Source organism: Crinia signifera, chromosome 5 (genome assembly GCF_055691185.1).
Source record: "Crinia signifera chromosome 5, ASM5569118v1, whole genome shotgun sequence".
Classification (NCBI taxonomy): domain Eukaryota; kingdom Metazoa; phylum Chordata; class Amphibia; order Anura; family Myobatrachidae; genus Crinia; species Crinia signifera.
Genome location: NC_139221.1, coordinates 303,804,266 through 303,820,477, shown reverse-complemented (window position 1 = coordinate 303,820,477; position 16,212 = coordinate 303,804,266). Strand labels below are relative to the sequence as shown.

Below are 16,212 nucleotides of genomic sequence, written 5' to 3'. Positions count from 1 at the left end.
GATACATCTATAGAGGATGCAAACATTATATGCTACAGTATACACACAAACACTGCATCTAACCTAATAGTACATACTATACACTGATACATCTATAGAGGATGCAAACATTATATGCTACAGTATACACACAAACACAGCATCTAACCTAAATCATACATACTATACACTGATACATCTATAGAGGATGCAAACATTATACGCTACAGTATACACACAAACACTGCATCTAACCTAATAGTACATACTATACACTGATACATCTATAGAGGATGCAAACATTATATGCTACAGTATACACACAAACACTGCATCTAACCTAATAGTACATACTATACACTGATACATCTATAGAGGATGCAAACATTATATGCTACAGTATACACACAAACACTGCATCTAACCTAAATCATACATACTATACACTGATACATCTATAGAGGATGCAAACATTATACGCTACAGTATACACACAAACACTGCATCTAACCTAATAGTACATACTATACACTGATACATCTATAGAGGATGCAAACATTATACGCTACAGTATACACACAAACACTGCATCTAACCTAATTGTACACACTATACACTGATACATCTATAGAGGATGCAAACATTATATGCTATATACCAGTGACGTGCGGTGGGGGCTGTGAGCGGAGAGGCACTTTCACAGCCCCCCCCCCCCCCGGACACACCTGGCTGCCGCCGACACTGGGTGCCCCCCTCCAGCAGCCGCCTGCGCACCCGTCCCCTGCTACCACCTCCGTCCCCACCCGCTGACCCCCCTGCACCTGTCCACAGCAACCAACAACCATCCGCCGCCTCCACCTCCATCCCCGCCAGCCGAAAAAATATATTTACTCACCGGGCAGGGGACTCACAAGGCATACAGGCAGGGAGGGGGGAGCAAACGCGGCACTGTCAGAATCTTAAATGACAGGGGCTGCTGTGATTGGACAGCAGCTGGATTAGCTGTCTAATCACAGCAGCCCCTGTCAATTAGGCACTTCTTGAAGTGCCGCTTTTAGTGTTATTTTGAATGGGCTTTTTTAGCCCACTGTTAAGACCCGCACTAAGCCCCGCCCCCCGCTTCATCCCCTTGCAGTTCTGTGTGGGAGGCACGCTTATCGTGCCTCCCAAGCTAGGTTAATTAATTCAAACTAGTAAAATAATATAAAGAAAATACTTATGACACAGAACATGTGTCATAGGTATATTCTTTGTATTATTTTAAAGCAAAATGACAGGGGAAGCACTGCCTCCCCTGACAGCACGTCCCTGATATACACACAAACACTGCATCTAACCTAATTGTACATACTATACACTGATACATCTAAATAGGATGCAAACATTATATGCTATAATATTATACACACAAACACTGCATCTAACCTAAATCATACATACTATCAGTGGCGTAGCTACGTTTTGGGCGCCCCCCCCCGCCGTTAGGGGGGGGGCACCCCCCGCCACCCTGCCTAGCACCGCACCCGCCGCCCCCCTTCCAAGCACACCCCCCCCCCCCAATCCCCCGCAGCCTTACCTATCTCGCTGGTCCCGGCGGCTCCGTTCTTCTGCTGAGGACCACCACAAAATGGCCGCCCCTATTCAGCAGACAGTTTCAGAGAACTGTGTGCTATATGGGGGCGGCCATTTTGTGGTGGTCCTCAGCAGAAGAACGGAGCTGCTGGGACCAGCTAGATAGGTAAGTCTGCGGGGGATTGGGGGGGGGGGTGTAACTATAGCACCGCAGCCCCCGGCGCCCCCACATGCACAGCGCCCCCCCGCGGTGGCTGCGGTGCTATAGTTACGCCGCTGCATACTATACACTGATACATCTAAATAGGACGCAAACATTATACGCTACAGTATACACACAAACACTGCATCTAACCTAAATCATACATACTATACACTGATACATCTATAGAGGATGCAAACATTATACGCTATAGTATACACACAAACACTGCATCTAACCTAATTGTACATACTATACACTGATACATCTATAGAGGATGCAAACATTATATGCTACAGTATACACACAAACACTGCATCTAACCTAATTGTACATACTATACACTGATACATCTATAGAGGATGCAAACATAATGTATGGCGGTGATGACTAGCCCATTAATAATAATATGCGGTCTCACCTCTGACTGGCCTTGGCTGCCAGCTTTGTCAGTTTGGCGGACACCTGCCGCAGTCTCCGTCTGACGCCATCTAGGCTGAATGATGTCTCATCTGCATCTCTGTCATCCCCCGACACACTCAGAGGATCAGGGCACAGAATATTTGGGGCATCCCCTGCTTGCAGCTGGCCGTCATTTCTGGCTGGGCTCTTGCTTGAAGTCTAGAGAAAGAACACAGGATGTTATACCAATTTAATCGGTCCACCGTGCATTCACACGGAGGGACCGTTTTTAGCATCTACGCATCGCACCTAGCAGTGTGGGCAGGGGGGCGTGGGGTGGCGGCAGGGGGAACAGCTCATGGGAACATGATTCCCATGAAAACGCTGGGCGTTCCCATGGTAATGACCCGGCTACAGGAAACTGACATCAGCAGATGTCAGCTGCCCGCCAAGGGTGCTTGCAGATCTGAGACACCTGTCAGCGAGCGCTGGAGAAATCACTCTACTGTATTGTTCTATGTATTGTATTGCTGCTGAGAACAATAGGATAGCCATGACTAGCCATGGTGAGCCACGACCTAAGGAACAAAGTTGACAGGGGCTCCGACTGTAGGACGGATTCGGTATGAAATCCCGACAGTCATAATCCCGACAGGGTCAAAATACTGACAAGGACAAAATCCCGACATTTAAAATCCCGACAAGGTCAAAATACCGACATATAGAATGTACAGGTGAAACAGACAACATGACTTTGTGTCGACAGATCGCGAGGTCGACATGGGTTTTTTCACAGTTTTTTTGCCCGACTGTCGACACGGTTGACATGGACACAGTTGGAAGAGAACTGCAGCCCCTCGCTTCGCTCGCTATGCTTCGGGCACGGTGCCTCGCTGCGCTCGGCACACTAATTTATTCTCCCACCATGCCCTAGTGGATGGTAGGGCATGAAATACCGCCTGTCGGCACATGTCGGGTCAAAAAACAGTGAAAAAAAAAAACATGTCGACCTCGCGACCTGTCGACACAAAATCATGTTGTCTGTTTCACCTGTACATTCTATATGTCAGTATTTTGACCTTGTCGAGATTTTAAATGTCGGGATTTTGTCCTTGTCGGTATTATGACCCATTCGGGATTTTGACCATCTGGATTTTGACTGCATCCCTGTAGGACAGATTAAATGGGCATTACAGTATGTACATGTCCTATGCATTTACACTCCCCTCATAGTATATACAGATCACTGTGGGGTAGATGAATGAAGCCGTGATAAGGGAGGAGTGAGACGGAGGAGAAGTGGCCCATGGCAGCCAATCAGCTGCTCTGTACAATTTCATATTATGCACATTATAGATGTTACTTCAGTGCTGATTGGCTTCCATGGACCACTTCTCCTCTGGCTCACTTCTCCTCCCTTATCACTGCTTCATACATCTACCTCTGTGTTCTTAATTCTCAGGGGCATAACTGCAGAGGGGAGCCCGGCAGCAGCCATTACATTAGCTGTGAATGGGCAACCACACCTGTAGCTGTCGAAATAGATACCTGCACGCGCTGGAATGGTCACTGCAGTTTTAATAAAGATTCTAAAACAGACAAGTTGTGTTGCCCATATTCTATCATTCACGAGAAAACTTGTTGATGAAAACTTTTTGAATCATGGGTAACGAGTTTCTACTAATTCCATTTCTCAATTATTACTTTGTTTCTATGGGACATATCTCAAGCTAATAAATTATAGCAGGACACATTCCTTATTGCCTAAGAGGCCTAGAAGAAAGCACATTCTAGACATAGTCACTGACGTGTCCTCATACAACTTTGCAGTAGTCACGCCATATCATGTGAGAATCCTTCAAGCGTCAGTGTGCTTTTTTGTTTTTGACGAAAATGCGACTCACGAGGAGACTCTGCTGATTTCTTGGATATGACAATTGCACATCTGTGTGCGACTGAGTCTCTGAGTCTTTACTGGAAGTGCTACAATTTAACAGCCGCAGCTTTTTTCCAATACAAGTTCTGTTCTGCTCCGTATACAGACTCTGTCGCACACAAAATATACAAGAGTCACATATTACATTACTCAGCGCAGTCTCCTAGTGTGTCCTAGTCACACTGCTTTGCGACTAAGATGCATTTTATTTTTCAGGAACAAAAGATACCCGACATTAGCACAGTTGAACGGACCTGGCACTTGGGCCGCATGGCGTTTTATGGCTACAGGTATGAGGACACATCACACAGTGATTAGAGGAATTTTTATTTGAACTTACCGCCATTTCTACACGTTCTCTTCTTTCAGAACCAGTTTCTTTTACCCTTTCATGTGCATTGTTCTGAAGTTTCTGGATGGTTTCCTTGAGCTGCTTCTCCTCTGCCTGGCGCCTTCGGGCCTCAATGTCTCTCTCCTTTATCTGCTGCTGTAGGCCTTCCACCGTGGCCATCAGCTCCTCTAGTTGACTCTCGGCCAGCTTTGCAGCCTCTTGCTCGGCGTCTAACTCTTTCCTAAGGCTTTGCCGCTGCTCCTCCAAGCTCTGTCTCAGCTGAACACACTCCAGTTTATGGCTCTCCACATCGCTCACCAACTGTACAATACGACTATGTTTACTATCTAACTGACCCTGTAGTTCCCTCAGTAAGTCCTCACTCAGATTGTGCACTTCCGATTGTCCATGTCCATCCGAGCCCTGCCCATTTGCCTCTATGCCTTGTTTGCACCCCAGGGCATTAGCCAGTTCACTAGATCGAGTCTTTTCGGCATCCAGATAAGCCTGAAGTTCCGATACTTTGCTCCGCTCTTGGGACAGCTCCGCTTCATGCAGATTCTCCCTGGATGCTATTTGCTCTTGGAGTTCTGTAACCATCTGCTTTTCCTCTTCCAAACGCTTGCTGATCTCCACATTCTTGGCCTTCTGGTCCTCTAAAAGTATTTGGAGATCCTAAGAAAACAAACCAGCTATTAACTTAATATAATAAAATGTTTGCAAACAGATTGAAAGTTTATGGTTTACAAAATAGCAACTTGTAGGCATTATTGAAGATTATTATTATTTATTTATATGGCGCCATAAGGTTTCAGCAGCGCCGAACAATACATAAACGAGGAAACAAATGAAATAAAGAATTACAGGGGGCGTGGCCTGGACGCGCACGAGTGAGGACGTGCAATAACGGAGCTCCGGGGATAAGGGGCTCTAAACACCTAAATTGCCCCTGCACAGCACTCCCCGAGCCTGAGAGCACACGCATAAAGGGCGGAGGTACCACCCGACCCAACTGCGAACGCGCTGCGAGACCTGGGACCGGAGATATCCTGTTCTGCAGGCGGCGGCCTACACAGTACCAGAAGCCGCGGCCTAAATTTGTGGAGGCGGCCGCCGGCGGAGCTCCGGGACACCGCGAAGCGCTGGAACAAGCCGCTAGACGCTGGGACAGCAGCGCTCCCATCCACCAGTGAGTACAGAGTGCCCCTGCACACCCCCCAGAACCTACCCCCTGGCCTGGCACAGAGAAAAATCCAAGTTAGGGAGATAAAAGTGCATCTCTCTCTCTCCTGCTGGGCAGCAGCGGCGGCCATCTTGGTGCAGGCACCCAGGAGATTCAAAAGCAGCATATCTTACCTGCTCTTACTGCTGGACCCCCCACACAGGACTCCCTGGGCAAAACATACCCTAGCAGACCCTGCTTCCCGACCAGCACACCAGCTCCCCCTCCCAGATCGGGCAACGGCAGCCATCTTGGTGCAGGCACCCAGGGGACTCAATACCAGCATACATCACCTACTCATATTGTCGGGAGCTCCACACAAGATCCCCTGGACAAAACACTCCCCAACAGCCCCTGCTTTCTGACCTCAAATACCGGCTACGCAGCTCGCGCTATATGTTGCTGTGTCAGTTACACCTCTCATACATCAGGGCCTCGATGCCTATCTACATGCCCGCCTGAGCACTCCCGGGGACCCGCCGGGGCCATGATTGTCCCTCAAGAGTGATCTGTCTTCAGTCTCCGCTTGGCTAATCCCCACAAGATGAACACTCTATAGCCGTGCTATCCACAACCCTTGACCTTGTAGCCTTCAGTTGATGATGTCTCAAAAAAGCAAGAAGGCCGCTCAGGCAGCAGGGAATTTCTTCGGCTCCAAATCCAAATCCACCCTAAGCACGTCGCAACTTTCAGACTCCCCCACCCGCCCTGAAGCAACGGACGCAGTCATAGACCCACAGATCCGAGCGGTTATGACGGGGCTTCTGGAGGGCGTGCAAAATGCATTCAAACAAGAACTCGCCAAAGCCGTTTCAGAATTCCGTTCAGATCTTACTGCCCTGGGCAACAGAACTGACACCCTAGAGACAAAGGTGGACGACATGTGCCGGTCCCAGGGGCGTATGGATAAGGAACTCGCCAGGCTCCATGATGAGTTGGAGGCCCTCAAAGAACGCCAGGAAGACCAAGAAAATCGGTCCCGACGTAACAACCTACGCATCCGCAACGTCGCGGAATCTGTCATGGGACCCACCCTACCGTCCCTTCTCAAAGACCTGTTCCAAAAAATCCTTCCATCCTTAACAGATGTAGACTGCCTACTGGACCGGGCACACAGAGCCCTTCGGCCAAAACCTCCTACTTCCCAACCCCCAAGAGATGTCATCGTTCGCTTCCATTACTATCAGACGAAAGAGAGAATTCTTGCTGCCACCCGAGACACCCCTACCATACTATTCCAGGGGATGCAACTACAACTCTTTCAAGATCTGGCCCCATCAACTATCCAGAAACGGAGAGACCTACAACCGATCACGAGAATTCTCCGTCAGCACAATGTCCGATACAGATGGGGCTATCCCTTTATGCTTCTGGTATCAGCCAACAATTCAACGCATAACATCAAGAACCTGGCTCAAGGTCAAGAACTGCTGTCTAAACTGAATCTCACCCCGAACCCGCTAGAAGAAGCTGAGGCGAGCAACTCCGCCCCAAGATCCCAGCGACAGTCTCCTCCCCCACCAGAATGGACGAAAGTTGCCCATAGACGAGCAGAGAACAGCGAACCGAATTGAACTGACTGTGCTGATAACACCGCTTTCAGGCTCACGAAGCCGACCCGTCATGGGTGAGATCTATCCTTACTGTTGTTTAATTCAATGCTTTTCTTTTTCAGTATTGATATAAGTTTTACAGACGTTCATCTATATACAAAGACTGACTTTATCTGTATAAGTTACCTGAGAACGGGACGTGATTGGCCCGGGCGGTCCTAGGCTCAGGACTGCCATTCTCTTGTTGTTCCACCACCCCCCATACTCCCTTACATAAAAGTTCACCATGTATGTTGAATTGTACTTTGATATAGCGGCCCCTGATTGGGACCCTTCTTTTCAGGGACTTTGCCCCTTTGGGCTCTCTAATTCCCCTTTCTTTCGAACTCTCCTTCTTGCTCTCTTGCCCATTCTCTCTGTGTCTTTCCCCCCCTCCCGCCTCTCCCCCCCTGCCCTCCCCTTTCCCCTGGGGTGGCCTCCACCCTCTGACGGGCTCATCTTTATAGAACACCAACATACTTAACAATGGCCCTTAAATTTCTATCCATAAATGTTAATGGATTGAACTTCCCTAGAAAACGAACGACTCTCCTGGGAGCTTGCAGAAGGGAGAAAGCATCTGTTGTTTTTCTGCAAGAAACACACCTTACAGGTAGCCACTCTCAGCTAAGGGGTCGTTCCTTCTCTAACACCTTTTTTGCATCAGCGGATTGCAAAAAACGTGGAGTCGCCATTTTATTACGCAATGATGTACCCTTTACCCTGATTAAAACAATAACTGACCCAGAAGGCAGGTTCCTCATCCTCATAGGAAACATCAGGTCGTTGACGGTGACCTTGGTCTCACTCTATGCTCCCAATCAGGATCAATCCCAGTTTTTTGATACCTTCTTTAAAAGATTGAACAAGGTAGCTCAAGGCCACATCATTATTGGAGGGGATTTCAATACCGTCATAGACCCATTGCTAGACAAAACCCACTCCTTCTCCCGCACCCAAACAGCTGAGGTCACCAGGTCCACACGCACCCTCACTGCCGCTTTGAAACACTATGGGTTACGTGACTCCTGGCGACTATCGCACCCACACACTAAAGATTTCACCCACTTCTCAGCCCCCCACCAACAGTACTCCAGAATTGACATGCTCCTCATTTCCTCCTCTCTTATACCACAGGCTAGAGAAGCAGGTATAGTACCGTTCTCTTGGACAGATCATGCAGGTACCCACTTCGAGCTTACCCTTTACGACCGCCCCCCAGGCGCACATAGATGGAGACTAGACGATTCCTTATTAACCCACCCCTCCTCCCTGAAGGAGGTCAAATTAGCCATCACCAATTACTTTAAAGAAAACTCCACTCCAGAGACCCCTGTGGGCATTGTCTGGGAGGCCCATAAAGCGACGATCAGAGGCGTGATAATATCTAAGGTGTCTTCCATTCGGAAGAAATGGGCCTCACAGATACAAGTGTTAGAACTACAGCTGACTACTTTACTGGACCAACACAAAAGCACCCCTTCCCCCGACCTTTTGTCCCAGATTGAAGCCGTTAGGGGCCAATTAAACACACTCCTGTCCCAACGAGCGGCTAATATCCTCGTAAAACTTAGGCAACGTTTTTATGATAAAGCGGATAAAATCGACTCGCTATTAGCTAATAAACTTAGGCGTCAGCAGGCTGCCAGGATGATTGAAAAGATACACTCCACAACATTAGGAACTCATACATATGACCCCAAGGAAATAGCAAAGGAATTCCGAATTTTTTATGATTCCCTCTACAATTTGAAGACCCCCCCCTCCACACACACCCCCGACCGAGACGAGCTACCCACGTATCTTACAGACACCCCCCTCCCGTCCCTGTCAGAGGTGCAACTCGAATCCCTGAATGGGAAAATAACGGAAGAAGAAGTTATCACTGCAATTCGCTCTATGCGATCTCACGCGGCCCCAGGCCCGGACGGCTTTACGGCCACTTACTACAAACGCTTTGCAAAAGAACTATCCCCACATCTCGCGACCCTATTTAATAACATACTTGAAGGCGCGTCCTTTCCCCTTGAGACAACCCTGGCGGATATAGTGGTGATCCCCAAAGCGGGCAAAGACCCAACTAACTGCGCGAACTATAGACCGATCTCGCTGCTAAACGTTGACTTAAAACTTTATGCAAAAGTTCTAGCCGGGCGCTTGGCGATGTTACTCCCATCCCTCGTCCATCCAGACCAAGTAGGCTTCATTCCCGGACGCCAGGCATCGGATAACACGAGACGGGCGATTGATCTCATCCATGTCATCCAAAAACAGAAAAATCCCGCCCTGCTGCTATCCCTAGACGCAGAAAAGGCATTCGACCGTATATCGTGGTCGTTTGCCTTCGCAGTTTTGGAAAGGGTGGGCATCAAGGGACCCTTCTTAGAGGGGATCAAAGCCCTATACCGCACACCGACCGCCCGGGTTGTAGTCAACGGGACAAGCTCCGACCGCTTTAATATAACCAACGGCACCCGACAGGGATGCCCCCTATCCCCACTGATCTTCGCCCTTGTTATGGAGCCTTTGGCGGCAAGGATACGCAATAACCCAACCATACACGGCATTAAAACTGGCTCCTCAGAGCACAAAATAGCACTATATGCAGATGACGTACTTTTGACCCTCTCTGACCCAAAGAATTCCGTCCCCTCCCTACTATCCGAAATACAACAATATTCCCAACATTCAGGTTACAAAATAAACGTACAGAAAACTGAGGTCCTCGACTTCCATGTTCCTGGACCCCTGAAAACGGACTTAGTGACCCTATTACCATGCAACTGGAACAAAAAAAAGGTCAAATACCTAGGCATATATCTAACTCACCATTATCACCAACTCTTTCAGGCTAACTTCCCAAGGCTGTTGGACTCAATAAAAACAGACCTCTCTACCTGGTCCTCTTATTTCATCTCGTGGATAGGCAGAATAAATTCAATTAAAATGAACATTCTCCCGCGCCTGCTTTACCTCTTTCAGACCCTCCCTATATACATTCCCCCCTACGTATTCAAAACATTACAATATCAAGCATCCCAATTTATATGGGACAAAAAGCGCCCACGCATACGACTAAAATTACTGCAAAAACCCTCCTGCCAGGGTGGACTGGGGATCCCAGATTTCAGGCGATACTATTACGCCTCGAGCCTGTCCCAGTCGGTGCAGTGGTGCAACCCATGGGGTACATGTAAGGTCTGGGTGAACATTGAATCCGAGGACATAGGTCTGTCCACAATGTCGTCCCTTCTCTGGCTACCTAGACCGAAACGCCCACGCTCAGTTGTCTCACACCCGGTAATTTCTCGTGCCCTTGTGGTTTGGGATAGAGTGAATAAAACGCACAATTTAGCCCCGCTCCCTTCCCCACTGATACCACTCTGTCATAACCCGGTTTTCCCTCCCGGCTTGGGTCGCTCCACCCTGTCCAACTGGTTGAAAGAGGGCATCTTCTACTTAAACGATATAACAGATACCACAACTTTTCCTCAGTTCTCTGATATTCGGGGGGGCTCGGCGATTCCCAACACAGATTTCTTTCGCTACCTTCAGGTCCGCCACTTCCACTCTAAAATCCTATCCACCCTAACAGCCAGGCCTCTGACGTCATTCGAATACATCTGTTGGAAACGCAATACATCTAGGGGACTAATTTCTGCGATCTACTCCTTGTTGGACACTCACACTTCCTCGTCTAGGGCCCAACACGAACTAGCTTGGGAAAGAGACCTTGGCTCATCCCTGGACGATGAGGACTGGGAGGAAATACGCGACAACGCGGCCTCTAGCTCGATCTGTGTTAAAATCAAAGAAAACACATACAAACTTTTATATCGCTGGTATTACGTTCCCTCTAGACTACATAAGATGTTCCCTGATGTGTCCGACAGATGTTGGCGAGGGTGCCCTGCGGAAGGTAACTTTCTCCACATTTGGTGGACTTGCCCGAAAATTGCTGGAGTGTGGAGGGAAGTGGTGGACCTGCTGACAACCCTGCTGGGAGTGGCTGTGCCAGCCGACCCTAAGTATTTTTTACTCCCACTAAAACCCCCGGTACTTAACTCACACCAACACAAGTTATTAAGACATATCTCCTCGGCTGTAACTTGTCAAATCGCAGCCGATTGGAGGAAACCCACTGTGGCCCCTCTGCAGGCAATGCTCTCACGGATATGGTACGTCTACAAGATGGAGTTTATCACAGCTAACATACGTCACTCACTCAAATCTTTTCACAAGGTTTGGTCCCCATGGCTGTCCCAACAGAACTCGTCACCCCCATTCGATCCCCCATGATGGAGACCGCCCCACACCCCTCCACCCTCCCTATCCCCACCTCAGCTCCCCCCCAGACTCTCCCTTCTTCTCCCCCTTCTTTTCTTCTTCTTTTACGGACGTTCTCCCCACCTACAAAAAGCTACTGCGGGGTCTTCATAAGAATACCTCGCAATAATATATAGAGACGTGGAGACCTCCCATTCTGCTAGAAACTTTCCGCTTCTTCTCTCTTTCTCTCTTCACTCAGTGCTCTGTTCTCTACTTATAGTCAGACTATAGAGAAGAAAGAACAATATTGTAAAATTTGGCAAATTGTGATACTTGATATCTAGATAATCTTGTATAACAGCTGGACTGTGATCATCTCTGTACCATCACCTTTGCCTAATAAAAAACGTTATAAAAAAAAAAAAGAAATAAAGAATTACAGTCCAAGATAATTTAGGACAAGTACATGGTAAATAAAGATAGTTCTGTCAGGGGACAGGACATTGAAGCAATTATTAGGGTGGCAGAGATCTATAACTTCTAAGAAAAGCACATGAGGAGAGAGGGCCCTGCTCGTGAGAGGGTCAGACAGACAGAGGTGACACAGAGGGGTAGAAGTGAGCATAAATAGAAGGTTAGGATGAGAGATGCTGGGTTTAATGAAGAAGTGGGTCTTGAGAGCTTGTTCAAAAGTTTTGTAGGGAGGTGGAGACTACGAATGGGAGGGGAAGAGAGTTCCAGAGATAAGGAGCACAATGGGCAAAATCTGGGAGGTGGGAATGGGTGGAAGTCACCAGTTGGCAGGAGTGGCGGCATACATTTGTGGAGTGAAGAGAGCGGTCAGGAGTGTAAAGAGAGAGAGCAGGTCAGATACGAATATAGTGTTCATTCTAGCACCTGCATCTTTTAAAACCTGTGCAGTTCCTCTTCTCTGTCTGCGTCATTGCTCTCTGCTGACGTGCTTCTAGCACAGATCTGGTCTGAAGATCAGTGCTGAAATACAGACCACACTGTGCTAGAAGCACCACAGCAGGCAGCGACACCCCAGGCAGGGAAGAGGAACTGCATGGGTTTTGAAAGATGCAGGGAGCTGGAATGAACACTTATAAGATTCCTTGATTTATAGATGATAAATGGTTATTAGCTAGTTTCATACAGTATAATCCCTTAACAAATTTACTTAAATTTGACTTAAATTTAATCAATTTGCTTTGAAAATCTATAAAAGAATCCACCCAGGCAGGACTTTTGCTAACTGCGGCACTGCGATGTGTTCCTCCTGAGTCAGTCTCACACACTACTGCTGGGATGATGCATGCAGTGCTATATGTTGAAACTGCGCAGGCTGCTACAGCACCAATCGTAAGGCGATTGCATGTGAAGAAGATTTTGGTGATGCTGCACCCACGCAGAACGCTGCGAGTACATGAAAGTTGCTGTGAAACTACAGTATATATACTTTAGATTAGAAAACCTTTTACAACCAATATTACTCTTATGAATGTATATTAATTTACTCAAGGTGTGCTCAGAGGGTCACAATGATTCCACCTGCAGGTATGTGTACATTTTTGCCGAGTAATCATTTATGTTTTTAAATATTTATACAACAAACAGTTTTTGAGATAATCTAACTGTCAGAAGTTGGCCTTGTGGCTGCCTGTGGTCACCATGGGGACACACAGATCTCAGGTGAGAAAATCCGGAGTAGGAGGTTGGATTCTTGAATATGCTGCAACAGGAACAGGAGAGGTTTCATTTTACCTGTTGCATGCTACTGAGTTATTTGGCGTTTTGATATGTACTCAAGAGATATCGGTCTAACTTAATGGTTACTGAGATCATATACTGTTACACTACTTATACCATTGGTAGGTAGAAATCACTGCATAAAAAACCCCCCAAAAAACTATAAATATGGATATCCCGGGTATACTTACTGTGGATATCTTATTATTATTCTTTGAAACAGGGGTGGACTAGGGCTATAATTTGGCACCGGCATTTGTTGCGCACAGGACAATGGGGGCATAGTCATGGCTCACAGGGTGTGCCGGGAGTTATGGGGGCGTGGCCATCTAAGCATACCAGCAGGGAGGTGGAGCCAGTTGGCCAGTAATTCACACTGGATGACCAGCTGATCTGACCAGTATAGGCAGTTGCCATGATTTCTATGGAACCTATTTTTAGAAAAACAGGCCGAGCAATATACTGTTTAAAGCTCTTACTTGAATTACATCTTAATTTTACGCCTGTGTTACAAGTTTCTGCGTCATACTATAGTTCCTTATTGTGAGTGCTCCAACAAAGATTAATCTGCCAAAACTATGCCCCTGCTCTTGCCACAACAGTCTTCCTGCATGCTCTGGAGCTGCATTCAGTATTAAGTGCTACTTACTGCGGTGCCGGAGCAGGTACAGCAAATGGAACAGAACGCACAAGTGTTGCATCCCCAACATCTCAGTTGGGCTTGGAGAGGCCAATCCCACGATTGAAAAACTGTCAATGCTGGGATTGGCCTCCTGACACTAGGAACCGCTTAGAAGTAGGTGGTGGAGCGGGTGGGCGGGGGGAGTGCCACAAGCAGAGCACAGGGCCGGCGGAGGCATCAGGAGCAAATAGGTGGGGGGTGGGGCCAGTGCTTGGATGCTGCGCATCCACACAGCATGTTTTTAGGGCAGCGCCTGAACCGAGCACTGCTCATGCTCAGTGCTACCTGGCAGAAAGGGACGAAATGCGCATGTGCATTATAATCTCAAAATCCCAGGATTGGAGGCTCGAATCCTGGGATTAAAATCACAGCCAAAAATCCTTGGATCCCGCTGATCTTGGGATTGGCATCCCGAGTCGGACATTACAAAGATGTTGGCAGAAAAAAAAAAATAAAGTGAAGAAAATTGCAGTTGCAGCTGAAAGAAATGTGCTCGGCAACTTAGGGGGGGGGGGGGGGGTACACACCAGAACGATTAGGGCTCAATTCCATCAATCTGGATCCAATTCCGACCGATTGGATGCAGATTGGGCATGTTTAGGTCCAATTCCCATCCGATTCCAATCCGATGCGCGTCCCCGCTGTCGTTTGGTCGTTTTACAGATCCTACCTGCTGCAGTGAGGATCTGTAAAAGATCCATTCAACTGGATACAGACTCAGATCGGATTGGAATCAGATTGGATGCAGATCGTTAGCAGATTGTGTGCTCCAACAGATCGTGCGAGCATTACACAATCTGCTAACAATCTACTAACAATCAGGATCGTTCTGGTGTGTACCAGGCCTTAGTGCACTGAATAGAATTGTATGTGTTTGAGGGCAGGGGTGGGGTATAGGGGAGGAGGAGCCTGTGCTGTGTCAGGCTGTAATTTATTACCCTCACTCCTCCAGCACCACCTATACCCAGTGTTTTGCCAGTATCCTTAATGGATGAAAGAAATAAAAAGTGTTTACCATCACTGCCTCCACGGAAACCACCCATTACAGTAATCTCTGTGCACACTGGCAATAGTTAATAATTCAAGTAGATGGGTGTACTGGTAACCATATGAGGAAACCCTCATACACGGGACGCCTCACCTCCAGCTCTTCCTTTTGTCGCTGCTCATTACGTTCCCTCTTTGTCTTCTCCTTCTCCAGAGACCACTGGAACTCTCTGCTCTTCTTTTGTTCATTTGCTAGCGCGTCGCTAATGCTTTCCAGTTCCTCTCGTTTCTTCTTGGTTTCCAACCTGATATAGAGCCAGTATACAGCAAGTTATAATACAATTCTAAATGATTCATAGAAAACAAGTGTTCTAGAAGATGCTAGCCCCTCAATAGCGTGTGGTCTACAAAGAGATCCATCACTGGGGAACATGATTCATGCTATAGACGGCATAAACTATATGGTCTGCACTATACAGGGGGATACACTACGGTCTGCACTATACAGGGGGATACACTATGGTCTGCACTATACAGGGGGGATACACTATGGTCTGCACTATACAGGGGGATACACTATGGTCTGCACTATACAGGGGATACACTATGGTCTGCACTATACAGGGGGATACACTATGGTCTGCACTATACAGGGGGGATACACTATGGTCTGCACTATACAGGGGGATACACTATGGTCTGCACTATACAGGGGGATACACTATGGTCTGCACTATACAGGGGGATACACTATGGTCTGCACTATACAGGGGGATACACTATGGTCTGCACTATACAGGGGATACACTATGGTCTGCACTATACAGGGGGGATACACTATGGTCTGCACTATACAGGGGATACACTATGGTCTGCACTATACAGGGGGATACACTATGGTCTGCACTATACAGGGGATACACTATGGTCTGCACTATACAGGGGGATACACTATGGTCTGCACTATACAGGGGGGATACACTATGGTCTGCACTATACAGGGGGATACACTATGGTCTGCACTATACAGGGGATACACTATGGTCTGCACTATACAGGGGGGATACACTATGGTCTGCACTATACAGGGGGGATACACTATGGTCTGCACTATACAGGGGGATACACTATGGTCTGCACTATACAGGGGGATACACTATGGTCTGCACTATACAGGGGATACACTATGGTCTGCACTATACAGGGGATACACTATGGTCTGCACTATACAGGGGATACACTATGGTCTGCACTATACAGGGGATACACTACGGTCTGCACTATACAGG

At 47.7% G+C, this 16,212-nt stretch overlaps 1 protein-coding gene across 1 annotated transcript in view; it reads right to left on the bottom strand.

Annotated features, from left to right (window-relative positions):
• Nucleotides 1-16,212, bottom strand: part of AKAP9 (A-kinase anchoring protein 9) — a 229,317-nt gene that overhangs the window by 10,548 nt on the left and 202,557 nt on the right. Inside the window, exons 43-45 of the mRNA XM_083145245.1 lie at nt 15,078-15,228; nt 4,432-5,097; nt 2,175-2,374 (exon numbers count right to left, since the gene is read on the bottom strand). Of these exons, the coding sequence (XP_083001371.1) occupies nt 2,175-2,374; nt 4,432-5,097; nt 15,078-15,228 (1,017 nt within the window). The remainder of the gene's footprint in view (nt 1-2,174; nt 2,375-4,431; nt 5,098-15,077; nt 15,229-16,212) is intronic.